The sequence below is a fragment of the Cavia porcellus genome, unplaced genomic scaffold (assembly GCF_034190915.1).
Source record: "Cavia porcellus strain 051 isolate PalLab524CR breed Dunkin Hartley unplaced genomic scaffold, mCavPor4.1 scaffold_2, whole genome shotgun sequence".
Lineage (NCBI taxonomy): Eukaryota > Metazoa > Chordata > Mammalia > Rodentia > Caviidae > Cavia > Cavia porcellus.
In genome coordinates this window covers 107477398-107491765 of record NW_026947485.1, presented here as the reverse complement: position 1 = coordinate 107491765, position 14368 = coordinate 107477398, and the positions used below count along the sequence as shown (strand labels likewise).

General features: G+C 38.5%; 1 protein-coding gene across 2 annotated transcripts in view; it reads left to right on the top strand.

Moving 5' to 3' along the window:
* Abcc2 (ATP binding cassette subfamily C member 2) overlaps nt 1-7067 on the top strand; it is a 73616-nt gene extending 66549 nt beyond the window's left edge. For both annotated transcript variants that reach the window (XM_003479570.4, XM_063245055.1), the window contains 4 exons: nt 398-556; nt 1479-1645; nt 3818-4012; nt 4673-7067. In XM_003479570.4, the coding sequence (XP_003479618.3) occupies nt 398-556; nt 1479-1645; nt 3818-4012; nt 4673-4802 (651 nt within the window). In that variant the 3' untranslated portion in view covers nt 4803-7067. The remainder of the gene's footprint in view (nt 1-397; nt 557-1478; nt 1646-3817; nt 4013-4672) is intronic.
* The last annotated feature ends 7301 nt before the right edge of the window (nt 7068-14368 follow it).

Sequence of the window (14368 nt, the reverse complement as noted above, 5' to 3'; positions counted from 1 at the left end):
TCTGGGTGAGAACGCTGAGGTCCAAGTCAAAGTGCAGCTCGCAGTCAAAGGCAGACTTAGTCCTTCGCTTCGCATTCCTAAATGAAGATTAAAAATAATAAGAAGCTATAATTCCTAATGATAATTATAACAACAGCTGCTGCTGAGTGTACACCCATCCCTAACAGCCATCATAGATATCAGCAAGCAATGAGTTATGAAGTAAGATGGAGGAGCCATCTTTCCCTGACATCTGACACTTTTTTTTTCCTACTGTAAAAGCCAAAAGACTTTTACTGTCTTAAAGAACAAAACAGCCAATTGCTGCTTCTTACTACCTCTGATTGTGAAGCACAGGGCTAAATAATTTCCTTAAGAATTGTCTGTTGAATTAACTTGCAAATGAACTTATTCATAGGTTGGTGTAGTGGGCAGAACAGGAGCTGGGAAGTCATCCCTCACAAACTGCCTCTTCAGAATCTTAGAGTCCGCAGGTGGCCAGATCATCATTGATGGAGTAGATATTGCTTCTATTGGTCTCCATGATCTCAGAGAGAAATTGACTATCATTCCCCAGGTAAGCTCTAAAATTTACTTTGACTCACACACTGGAGCAGCAGGAAATGTTGACATATAGTCAATTAGCAGTTAGGGTTCCCCAGTCCACTCAGGCTATCTATGCTAGTTCCTAAACTGCTTTGTTTCCAATGCTTGAATGAAGTTTTTGAATTTTTTGCCATGTTCATTTGTGACTGCTAGCGTCTGGCCACTAGGTGGCAGCAACCCAACAAAAGTCAGAGTAAATGGTTAGCATTTCTATAGCACATGAGAGAGTTTGCAAGACCTTTGCAACTAACCTTGCAAGTTTTGCTGCTAAAGTTTGAAGCCATTAAGCTTTCTATTCCCAGTCTGATATGGTTATGAGGAGGAAATCTGCTTCAGATTTTTACCATCAAGTGGAACACTAATGTACTCTCTGGACCTTTGTGAATAAGGAGGACTATGAAGCTTTTATGTGTCTTCTCATTAGATCCATGTCTCCTTCCTCGCTATGGCCAAGTTTCTCTGGAAGTGGTCTTGGTTTGTCTGTTTGCTTGCTTTGGCGCATTCTTTTCTCTGGACTCTTTAAATGTAATAAACTCTCTGTGGTCAGTATTATCTCATGTTCTACTCTTCCCTGAGCCCTCTACCTTTACATTACAGTTTTGCTTTGGAGGAGTGATATTCCTCTTGTATTTTAAATAGAATCTGTGGCAGATTTGGAAATCCATAAGTGTCTCAAAATGAAGCAGAAACAAAACAAACCAAGGGCTCTTCTTAATCCTGTGCTGCAGTTGCCCAAGGCCTTCAGAAAACCTCTAGAAGCTTGACCAGGACCCAGCTTCCTGCCTAATGAGTCTGTCTCAGGCCAGCCCTAGTACTTCCTTTTGGCCACAAAGAACCACAGGGGTCCTTTTCTGATATTAAGCTCAATAGTTCCTTCCTATCTTGACTTGCAGGACCCTGTCCTGTTCTCTGGAAGCCTAAGGATGAATCTTGACCCTTTTAACAAATACTCAGATGAGGAGATTTGGAAAGCCCTGGAACTGGCTCACCTCAAGTCCTTTGTGGCTGGCCTGCAGCTTGGATTGTCCCATGAAGTGACAGAGGCTGGTGAAAACTTGAGGTAATGTCCCATACCCTAATAGGGTAATGTCCCATGCCCTCATGGGCAGTGTGAAGTGTGTGGGGACTATTCCTCACATTCTTGTAATAGGCAGTGTCTGGTCTTGTGGAATTTTTGCTATATAGGTTTAATTTTTAATGTAGAAAATAAACCCACTGTGAAGGTCATATGATAAAATAGATGCAGAAGTGCTCAGATACTCTTGAAAATCTTTTTTATTGAAGGTGCCCCTCATATGACGTTCCATGAGATGGGTTTTTCAGTGACAGAGAATCATAGAAAGCAGATTCTCAACTTAGCTCTGCACAATAATTGATCAATTAAAACAGACCTGATGCCTGGTACAACCCTGGAGTTTTAATTAACATGTGCTGGGGCTAGCTCAGCAACATAAGCACCTGCCTTGCAAGCAGGCAGTCATGAGTTCGATCCCTGGTACCGATAAAAAGAAAAAAAGAAAAAAAAAGTGTAATTAATGTGTGCTAAAAACAGGACATGGCCAGTCTCAAAGAATACCTGCAGACTGTGAAGGGTATCCCAGTTTGAGAAGACCTGATCCCGGGGGTTGTGGGGATGCAGAGTCTGCAAGGTCCTTGCACATTGTTGAGCTACCTCAAAGCAACACGAAGACTATCTTGGTTTTCAGAGTTTGTTTTACCTTTTCAAACTATTTTGGTATAGTGGTAGGTATGAACCATTAGAAGTTGAAAGAAGAGCTCAGTAACTCCACTGATGGGCCAGCAGCTCTGAATTCACCTAGCAGCCTGGTGTAAATGCCAATTTTAGGGCTAATCCCATTAATCCAAGACTATATTTTAGTAAGATTCCCGAGTGGTTCGTGGGCACACTGCAGTTTGAGAAACACCATTCAGAGCACAGGCTCCTAACTAAGCTGCTCGAGTCAGCTATTGATTTAATAAATTCCAGCACCAGGCTGCATCCCAAGCCACCTGAACCCAAGATGCGGATGATTTAACCCTGGGGACGCTTGTAAGGCATGGCAGTAAATACCATCAGTTTGTTTTCCCCTAGCAACAAATCTAGGAACTAGTAGAACTCAGTTACTTGTCCAAGGCTTTCTGCCTTGTTTTAGAGACAAAACTGTCTAAGGAACATGATGTCTTCATGTGAGATACGATGGTCTTTATCTGATGTAAAAGATCAAACAGTCATTAAATATGTACCAGCATCCACTGTGTGCCAGACACTAGAGATACAGAGAAAAATGACCCTGACACAGCCCCGGACGTCCTAGGAAGGACAGCACAAAAGAGGAGACCGACTTGTGGGAGCAAATAACAGTACAATTAATGCTGTAAAGGGAACGTACAGAGCACGGTAGCAGGATGTGATAATGATGCTTCTGGTTTTTAAGAATAAAAATGACACCAACCTTTTGCCCACATTGAGAGACATGTAAGTAATATAACCAGTGCCTTCACTTCAGAACTGAATTTCAGATCTGGTTTGGGGAATTGAAACTTATATGTCTCTGTTGAGTAATAGAAAATCAGCATGGAGAGAGCAGCTGAAAGCCAGAGGTGCTTTCACATCATTTCCCATAGCTTCTTTGCATAAGTAAAAAGCCCAGACTTCATTACAGAATTTTAGCAAAGTAAAGCTGTTTGTACGTTACAAGTGTATTTGAATTCCACATCCATCGTATCTCACATGAAGACATCATATTCCTTAGACAGTTTTGTCTCTAAATCAAGGCAGAAAGCCTTGACCAAGTAATTAACCATGAGGCTAGAACTATGCATTAAAATAATGAAAAATTTGCCACGACCATAAGAAGTACCACTGGGGCATTCTAGTGGTGCCAGAGAAAATACTGTTGAAATACTTAGTTTATTCCACATTCATGTTGTTTTGAAATTGTTGCTGTCACTGTAACCAATACAAGTCATTCTTCTGGACCAGTGTTTTCAAACGTACTTTAATATGAAGATTCCCTAAAGTGTCTCTTACAAATGTACATCCTTTCCCACTGGGAGTGAGGCCCGGAAATGTGATTTTGTTTTTATTCCCATAGTGACTGTTCTAATTGGGAAAGTTTGAAACACGTTGGAGCGGGCATCGTGAAAGTCTGATCTGGACCGTGAAACTCCCTCAGCCCAAGTGTCCCCCTGGTTGTAGGGACTAACTTGTGCCTTCTTCTGCTGGCTGCAGCATAGGGCAGAGGCAGCTCCTGTGCCTGGGCAGGGCTCTCCTTCGGAAATCCAAGATTCTGGTCCTGGATGAGGCCACCGCTGCTGTGGATCTGGAGACGGATCAGCTCATCCAGCAGACCATCCGGAGCGAGTTCTCCCACTGCACTGTTATCACCATTGCCCACAGGCTGCACACCATCATGGACAGCGACAAGTGAGTGAGGGGCAGGGCTGACAGGCGCAGGTTAGCTTTTGTTGACAGTGTCAGCTACCAATGTGGCCACTTACAGTGTGAACTGTCACTTTACGGATCAAACTGAAGCCTAGAGAGTTGAAGAAAATTGGCCAAAATTACGCATCAAGCTAATGCAAACTAACAGGGCCCAGGGAACTGTACTGAGGGCAAAATAGAAAATTATAATTATTAACTGAGGGTCGGAAGGTGGAGATCCAACCTACACATGGCAGCTGTTGGTCATAGACCTGCCCCACCGCGCTGGGCTGCGGCCCTATGAAATGACTAGACACTGTCTGGTCCTACCTGCCACTTTATGTTTAGAAGTCGGTAATCTCAGGACATTTTGGAGAGGCAAGGCTTCCTTTTGTGACTCAGGGAAAGGATTCCTTTTAAGCCATTCATCCTTAATCAATGTGTGCTTTGAAAACAAATCCTATATACAGAGACTCATACTACGTATATTGCTCTGTGACTTGCTCTTTTGTTCAGCTACACTTGGCATTCACATAGCTGCAAGCTATTTATTTTTGTTGCTTTGTAGCTTGTATGATTATCCTACAACTTAGTCCTGGTTAATTTTATAAATGTCAATATTGGCAATGCTACTTTCTAAACCTTTTTTCCTCTTTGTTTCAGGATAATGGTCCTAGATAATGGGAATATTGTAGAGTATGGCAGCCCTGAAGAACTGCTGGAAAAGTCTGGCCCCTTCTATTTTATGGCCAAGGAAGCTGGCATTGATAACTTAAACAACACAGCACTTTAGCAGCAGATTGCATAGGGAAGAAAGGACCATACAGATCACTTTTCTGTGTGTGCACGTGCATGTGTGTGGAATATGTGCAGAACCATGTATAAAATGCACATTTTTTAAAGCTAGGTCTCACCATGTTGCCAAGCTGGCATCAAACTTGGGCTCCAGTGATCCTCCTGCCCCAGTTTGTTAAGTAAAAATGTATAATTTAGAGGATGGTAAGTGAATAGCCATGTGCCCACTATCCAGACTAAGAAAATGAATATTATCAAGAGCCTTAGAAACCCTTCTGCTCTCCCACTTTGATCATAGCTTCTGGGCACCCATCTCTTCCAGACACAGTCATCTCCTGAATTTCGTGATAATTGTTCCCTTACCCTTCATTTTAGCTTTATCGCCTTTGTATTCATCCTTAAACAATGTGTAGCTTTTAAAAATCTTATGTAAATAGACTCATACGCATGTATTGTTTCATGACTTGGTTCTTTTGTTCAATAATATATTTGAAACTCTTTCATACTTATTCAAATAGTGAAGTTTGTTTTAACTGTTCTTTTGTAGCACAGCAGTATATAAATATACCACAGCTTACCCATTTTAGTGTTGGTGAGCATTAAGGTTATTTATAGTTTTTCTTTCATATTATGAACAACACTATTATAAACATTGTAGTACATATTCTCTGTTATACATGTATAAGGTTCTTTAGAGTATAACTCAGAAATGGAAATACGTTTACATGCACATTCTAGGTAATTGCAAACTGAGAATACTAATTTTAAACAGTTTTGTCCCTCTGATGAATTAGTGTTTCGTTGATGGTTTAGTTGCATTCTCCTGGGTATGACTGAGATTGAATTTGTTTTTTATGTTTCAGTAGCATTTGAATTTATTTGATTTTTTTGGCACTAGGAATTATTTAAATTTATTATATAGTTTTTTAAAAATGTTATGTCTGATAGTTCTAGATTCTTTGCCATTTGTTGTTTTTGTTGGTTCTTATCTATGGTGTTCTATTTGCCTTGTGGTCTTACAAATTTTTACTGTAAACTTCTCATTACCTGAGAACTTAATCTAGTAATGTTTTTTAGGCTTGGGTCAAAGCCAGGTTCTTCCTAAAATGTTTCTGCCCACTGCCTAAGGCATCACTCAAAACCTCTTTGGACTAAATTCTCCACTGAGAGGTTTCACATTGTCTATTAGCATAGCTTCAGACCACAATTCTGCACCAGAACCAGTCTGTGATTTACAAATCTCCAAGGACAGTCCTCTCCTTGACCATAGTAACAGTTGGGAGATAAGCATGAATTTTGTGTTGACTCCCGCGTTCTGCATGGTGAGATTTGTTCGTCATTTGCCCATACATCACAAGTCTAGCTTTTTCAGGATTCAGGTTTATCAGAGAGAACCCTGTTTCTCTCTGCTCTTTGGCAGACCTTGGATTTATCTCTTACCTGAGCATCCTGTGCTATCAACAAAGTGAGAATTCAAGGTCTCTTAATTTTAGAAGCCAGCCTAAGCTTTGCCCCTGTTTTGGGTTCATCATAATCCTTCCCTCCACTCTGGTGACTTAATAATGAATAGTTTTATTTATCCATAGTTTTATTGTTTACTGAGATGCTTGGACTGGGAAACGTCCTAAAGGAAAGATACATAGGCAGAATTAACTTGCATCTGCTTTTCTCTGACAGGTGCAAATTGCACCTGTTGTCTCAGCGTGGAAATAGCTCTCCCTTTCTCTTTAAAACTTGTCAGTTTGGATAATAAAATGTGTTATCATGTGAATTAAGACTTTGAGACACAGTACATGGTGATTAACAAAGTGAAGTTCGCCTGGTAATTCCAGGTAATTGAGATCTGATTTGTCAGGAGCTGCTCCTCTAGTTGACAGGATTATGCTCATCTGTAAACTAATTACAATTTGGCTCAGTTTTCATTTTTCCTTCATCAAATGTCTAATATTTCCAGTTGTGGTGTACACACCTGTAATCCCAGCACTTGGAAGGTTTGAGGCAGGAGAATCACTGTGACTTGAAGCCAGGCTGAGCTATATAGTGAGTTCAAGGCCAGCCTGTACTGTATAGCAAGACTCTGTCTCAGAGAAAAAGAGAGAGAGAGAGAGAAAGAGAAAATGTCTAATATGTCTACCTAGTTAACTCTAGTGTTAAAGGTTGAACAGAATCCTTTGTTTTTAGCAGGAGCTAGAGTAGGAGTACAACTCAGAGACCAAATTTGGCCTTTATTCATTTTTGTAAATAAAGTTTTATTGGTATACAATGATGCTTCTTTGTATTTATTCAATTTTTTTTTTTTTTTTTTGGAACGGGGATCAAACTCTCGACCTCGCACTTGCCAGGCAGGTGCTTATGCCACTGAGCTAAATTCCCAGCCTGTATTTAATGTATTTTTATTTGACTTATTGAACTCTTTGTTTTAAGATATCTATTTGGTCCTGTTAGAAAATCTCTTTATTGAATTTCTCATTCACATCCTACAACTGTGATTACAATTTTATTTTTAAAAATATTTTGCTCATTTTAAAACTTATTTTAGTGCATATTTGCAGTAGGAAATGAATACATTCATCATGAATAGCCACGTATCCATAACACATCTTAATTCTTTTTACTTTCTCTTACCCTCCCTTCAGTCTCTCCCTCTTCCTACATCTCTAGATCCTCTTCCCTTCTGCAAAAGGGTTATTTTCCTGTTTATTTTTCTATTTAAATTATTTATAAAAATACAGTTGAAAGTTTCAACATAAACTAGATCACACAGATAAAAATATATGAACTTAGAGATAAGTATCAGATTCAAAGAATAAAGAGAGCATTCAAATTCTGTGGAATACAATCAAACAACTGTTGACATTTTCAGAATACCCAAGGGAGGGGAGAAAAAAATTAAAGGTATGGAAAACCTAGTCAAAGAAATAATAGCAGAAAACATTTTTAATCCTAGAAAAAATATGGTCATCCATGTACAAGAGGTTTTTATGACCCTAAATAGATGTGACAGAAAGTGTCTTTACCGAGGTACATTATAGTCAAAATGTCAAAAGTGCAAGACAAAAACAGAATTTTAAAATCTGCAAGTGAAAAATCTAAAATCTTATTTCAGGGTACATCCATAAATCTAATAGATTTTTGACAGAGATATCATAAGCTTGGAGGGAAGGGAATAATGTATTTCAAGTTCCAAAAGAAAATATCTGGCAATCAAGATTATTATACACAGCAAGACCTACATGAATAAAGGATAAAGATCTTCCAAGAAGAGCAAAAATGGAATTTATCACTGAAGGATCAGTCTTGCAAAAGATGCTTAAGGAAATCCTATATCTACAAGAGAAAAATATATAAGTATCATCATGGAATCATGTGAAAGTATAAATGCCATTACAAGAGTAGATACGCAAAAGAGAAATAAAAGTCTAACATTATCAATACAGTATACTATAAAACCAAAAAGATGAACAACAGAGGACAAAAACCAAAACCAAAACAAAGAATATTCAAAACAACTAGAAGAAAAGCAATAGAATGACAGGAATAAGTTGTTATAAATGAATAATAAACGTGAATGTATCTTCAATTAAAAGATAGTTTGACTGAATGGATTAAAAACAACCAAAACAACAAGATCCAAATGTATGCTGCCTACAAGAACTACACCTCACAAGTAAAGGCAATGTGAAAGTAATGGAAAATTATATTCCAGGCAAATGGAATCCTAAAGCAAGTAAGAGTAGTTATTTTTACATCTGGCAAAACACACCTCAAGCTGGGCACGGCAGTGTACACCTGTAAATCCAGTATTTGGGAGGCTGAGTCAGAAGGGTTGGTGCGAGTTCAAGGTCAACTTGTGCTACTTAGTAAACTCAAGGCTACCTTGAACTATTCAGTAAGTTAAAAAAAAGTAGATGTCAAGACAAAAACTGTAAGATACAAAGAAAATTATAGTGATCAAGGGACTGATTCAACATGGAGATAACATGCTTGTAAATTTATATGTACCTAATGTTGTAACACTCATTTTATAAAACAAACAAACTACTGCACCTAGTCTCCAATATAATAACAGTGTAATAGTTCAACACTCCTGTTTTCATCAATGGGCAGATCATCAGAAAGAAAGAAAAAACATATCACTACTCACATGCATTTAACACTTATTTACAGAGCATTTCATCCAACAACTGCAGAATGCACATTCCTTTCATAGCACATGGAACATTCTCTAGAATAGACTATATATTGGTCCACAAAGTAAGCCTAAATTCAAGAAACTTGAAATCATACCCTATATGCTTTCTGGTCACACTGAAATAAAACCAGAATTCAACAGCAAAATAAATTTTGGAAATGCCGATCATTACAATTGAAAAAAAAATACAGTAAATGCTGGTAAGGATGGAGGCAACTTTTATACTGATAGTGGGAATGTAAATTAGTACAGCCACTACAGATGTCAGAATGGAGTCAGAAATAGAACTACCACGTGACTTAGCTATGATTTTTCTCATCAGCTCCAGGTCAATGTATTTAGGGAATGAGTGGTAGTAAAATTAGTGGTTTTAATTCTAGAGAGACTGAGAAAGGAAAAGTATAAAACTTCAAGATTAAAGATAAAAGGAGGGTGACCAAATTATAACATTTTTGTACCACCTAAAAATGTAGCCTATTTTTAGGATTTCGATGACTAAGTCAGTAAACACCCTTGCTAAATGATCATGAGCATCATTTTTGTTCCAAGAATAAGTTTTTAAAGTCCTTGCACTTTATTCTTGACACCACTATATATCTTAATTTATCCAAGCACTTACTGGGGTAAAATGTTAACAATAAGCCTAACCTCCTGACAGGATCTCACAGGAAAGTTGGAAACAAAGCCATTCCTCTTTGATACCCTTAACTTCTAAATTTCCCACATGAACTTCAGGCCCAAAGGCTCTTATGACTCATCTCCCAAATTAATGATTTTATCCTCTGTTTTGTATTTTCAACTGTTTTATTTATTATTCAAAGTTAAAATTTTGTGATTTATTCTTCCATATGGCATGAGCAAATGATCTATTTTAAAATACATTTTTATCATGTAACCAACCCACTGTCTTTTTAAAAAGAATAACAAATATCCTGACAACTTTCAAAAGAACAAATTAATTTTATGTCTCAACTTCTGAAGATAAAATGCTAGCGCTGATTTTTAAATAAGCCTTTTTAATCTTTGCAATTTTTAATGTTTTTAAGCTAGATATGCCAGCTTTGTTTGTACATCACAACTAAAATTAATGTTTTCATTAATTCATTCAATCTTGCTCTAAACTACACATTTTCTTTCTGACATACTAGCAAAATAAAATTGAACAGAAGAAGCAAATATTAAACCATAACTTCTCATTTTATTAATCATTATTTCACTTTTTTTTTTTGGTACTGGGGATCAAATTCACAAACTTGTGCCACTGCTGAGCTAAATCCCGGTAAGTCTATAATATACTATAAAATAAAAATACTATATTTTTAACATACTCATAAATTTTATAACTTGAAAAATAAAATTTCCCTTGTAATAAGCTTTCTAAAAAAAGAAAAAAGTATTGTTAAATCTGTACTGTAATTTTAAATTACGGGATGATAGGTGAAGAGTAAGCAACCCTCAAAAAAGAAAAAAGAAAAACTGGCTTCAGTTCTGGGGAGAGAATGAATGTGTTTCTGCTTGCACACAGGATAGGTAGGTGCATAATGATGAGCTAGTTATTGTATGTGGAGATTAAGTATGATTTAAGGAGCTGCGTCTGGTTGTCAAGTTGACAGGGATGGACTGTGATTGTCAATTCCAGTATGTCAACTTGACTTGAGTAGGAACCACCTAGCACTCCCTGCTCCCCACCACTGCCACCCCATCACTGGGAGACTGCAAGGCAAGGTGCAGGCACCACCTGGACTGACCCAGTAGGAACCCTGGAAACGCCAGCACAGAGTTCAGAGTTCAACATCTTCCACTCAAGTGGGAACTCGGACTAGCAGTGTAGTTCACTGCTTGAGTGCTTACTCAGCATGTGTGTGGCCCTGGAATGGATCCTGGATCCCACAGAAAACCCAAACACACACAAGTGGGTCAATTCTCAAATGCCAGTCAGCAAGGAAATTTTTCATACAGCAATTTTGGAACAACGTTGAGTGACACGAACCCTCCTTGCTGCTTAAAACTTTAGGGTTCCGACAGGATCAAAGCTATCTTTTGCTGTCTCATAGGTATCTGGTCCCAGCCTCCCTTGTGACTGGTGCCTCAGGGCCCAGGACCACCTCTAGTCCCACTCTGAAATGTCAGAGGTAGCCCATGAGAGGATAAAAAGCAAAAGGAAATGAATACGTGACTTAGGACGTGTATTTGAAATATATAAAGAAATCTGACCCATGCCTATCACCATGTACTAAACTAAAATCTAAATGGATCAAAGATCTGAATATTAAAAACAGAAAGACTAAATCTGTTGGAAGACAAATTAGGTAAAAATCTTGATGACATAGGGGTAATCAGAGAATTCATGAACAGGAATCAAACTGCATGGGAAATACTTCCCAGAATCAATAACTGGGATCATGTCTTATTAAAAAGTTCCCGCATGTCAAAAGAAATCTCCAGCATAGTGAAAAGAAAACCCACAAACTAGGAAAAAAATCTTAATGAACTGTCCCTCAGACAAAGGACTTCTGTCTAAAACATATAAAGAATTTAAAAAATCAGACCCCCAAAATTCAAAGACCCAATCCAAAAATGGGCATCTGAGATGAATACACAGTTCTCAGATGAAGAAATACAAATGGCAAATAAACACATGAAAAAATGTTCATCATCATTGGTCATTAGGCAAATGCAAATTAAAACAACACTGAGATTCCATCTCAATCCAGAAAGAATGGCCAGGCTCAAAAAAAGTACCAACAACAAATGCTGGAGAGGCTGTGGGGAAAAAGGAACTCACCTGCACTGTTGGTGGGAGTGTAGACTGGTGCAACCACTGTGGAGGTCAATCTGGAGATTCCTCAAAAAGCTGTACTTGGAAGTCCCATTCAACCCAGTTATTCCACTTCTAGGAATATTCCCAGAAGAACTGAAAACATCATACCACAGTGATATATGTGCACCCATGTTTACAGCAGCGCAATTTGCAACAGCCAGATCTTGGAAACAACCTAAGTGTCCATCAACTGAGGAATGGATAAAAAAATTTTGGTTTTTTATACCATGGAATACTACTCAGCTATAAAGAATGATCACACTGAGATATTTATAAATAAATGGACATAACTTGAGACCATACTCATAAGCAAAATAAATCAAACTCACACGTATAAGTACCGTATAGTCTCCCTAGTATAAGAAATGGTAAAAGTACATAAGAGTTTATGGTAATCATGATTCCCTATTACATTGCTCTGAAGCCTTACAATGTTTGCATTCATTAGTTGGAATGGTTTTATCCTGGTTTGTTTGATTTTATTATCTGTGATGGTATGAACAGCTATTTTGAAGAAAACAAGACATTATAATAGCCAGTGCTGATTTAATATCATCTTACTCTGAAGTCCTACCATGCTTTTGTTCTTCTGTTTCCATCGGTTCTATCATGTTGTATCTTACTCGATTTTATTATGTGTGATAGTATAAACCAACTTTCTATGGAAAATGAGATATATAGTAGCCATTGTTTGTTTTCCATTATTTGGTTCTGAATGCCCTGATATACTTTCATTTTCTTGCATGGTTTTATATTATTTTGTTGTGTTTGATATTATTGTATATGAAGTTATGCTCAGCTCTTTCAAAGAAAGAGACATTATGGTAGTTACTGTTAATTACGGATTGTCTTGTGGTGAAATACTGTGTTGCTTACATTGATCTGTTCTGATCTGCTTTGTTATGTCCTCTTTTGTCTTAATCTCTTTAAAATTAAAAGAAATAGAAACCACAACCCAATGAAAAGTAGGCAGACAACGTGAAAAGAAACTACCCAGATGAATGCAATCAGCGTGTATCACAGACACATACTAACAACGAAAAGAAAAGAAACTTAAAATATAAAAATGCTCAATAGGGGCTGGGGATATACTTCAGTGGCATATTGTCTGCCTGGCAAGTGCAAGATCATGAGTTCAATCTCTGACACCAGAAAAAAGAAAGAAAGCAAGAGAAAGAGAAAGATGCTCAGTAACCTCAGGAAAAGATATTCAACATTGTTAGGGAAATGTAAATCAGAGTTACCATGTGATGCCGCTACACACAAAATAAAGTGGCTAAAAATTAAAAATAAACTCAAACCGACAGTACCAGGTGCCGATAAAGAGGCAGGGGACTAGAGCGCATCCTTACTGCTGGGAACATGGAATGACAGAACCATTATTCTTCTAGAGGTGACATATAGTCACCATGAAACCCAGGGGTACTACTTTCTGGTGTTTACCCAAGCGAACTAAAAACTTATGTTCATACAAAAACCTATATGCAAAGCACCTGCCTTGTAAGCAGGCGGTCGTGTCATGAGTTCGATCCCTGGTACCGATAAAAATGAAAAAGACAAAAAAAAAAGAAAACCTATATGCAAATATTTATAGCAGCTTTATTCATAGCATTGAAAATTGGAAGTGACCCAGATGTCCTACAGTGGAGAATGGCTCAGCGAACTGTAGTCCACCCAGACAATGAAATTCTGCTGAGAAATAAAAAGGAACTAACATCTAATATGCATAACAGTATGGACGAGTCTCAAACGCATGGCTTTGGTTTATATCTAGATGTCCCTCCACGCCTTGTGGCCTCACACGCAGGGCTTTTGAAAGGTGATGAAATCACGGAAGCTCCGCAGTTCAGTGTCATATGTTTGGAGGTCTCCAGTTAAAGAGGCGGAGACGGGGGCTGGCCTGGTACATGGGGCCAGGTCTGGTCGGCACATGTCACTCTAGGGTCCTCCTCTCTTGGGTGTCGGCTTCATGACTGTCATGACAAGAGCAGCTGTGCTCAGCCTGAGCCTTTCCACAGGGCCTTCCTGCCTTGGAGTTGGCTACTCATGGGCTAAAAACATGAACCAAACGTGTGGCTCCCTCTTTAAATTGTGGGTGTTGGGTACTTTGTCCCGGTGATAATAAAGTGATGAAGACGTGCCATTATGCTGCACCAATGAACACAGACTCCAGAGGTTACACTGTGTATTAACCCATTCATATGACACTCCGGAACATGAGACTGGAGAGACAGAGAACACATGGTGGCTAGCAGGGACTGGAGAGAGGCAGGGAACTGAGGACCGAGGTCACAGAGGACCGGTGACAGCCAAGCTCTGTGTCTTCATGGTGGGGGTAGGGCTGTGTAATTGTGCGTATTGGTTAAAAATCCCATAACTATTCACTAAACATGGTGCAAATCATTTAAAGTTTTTAAAAAAGAAATGACCATCAATAAAATAGTAAACAAACACAAAAGTTAAAAAAAGAACCACCTAGAAGAAGATTAATATAGCCTTGCATGTCTGTGGGTGAGGAGGAAGACCCACCCCGCAAGTGGGTGGCAGCAGC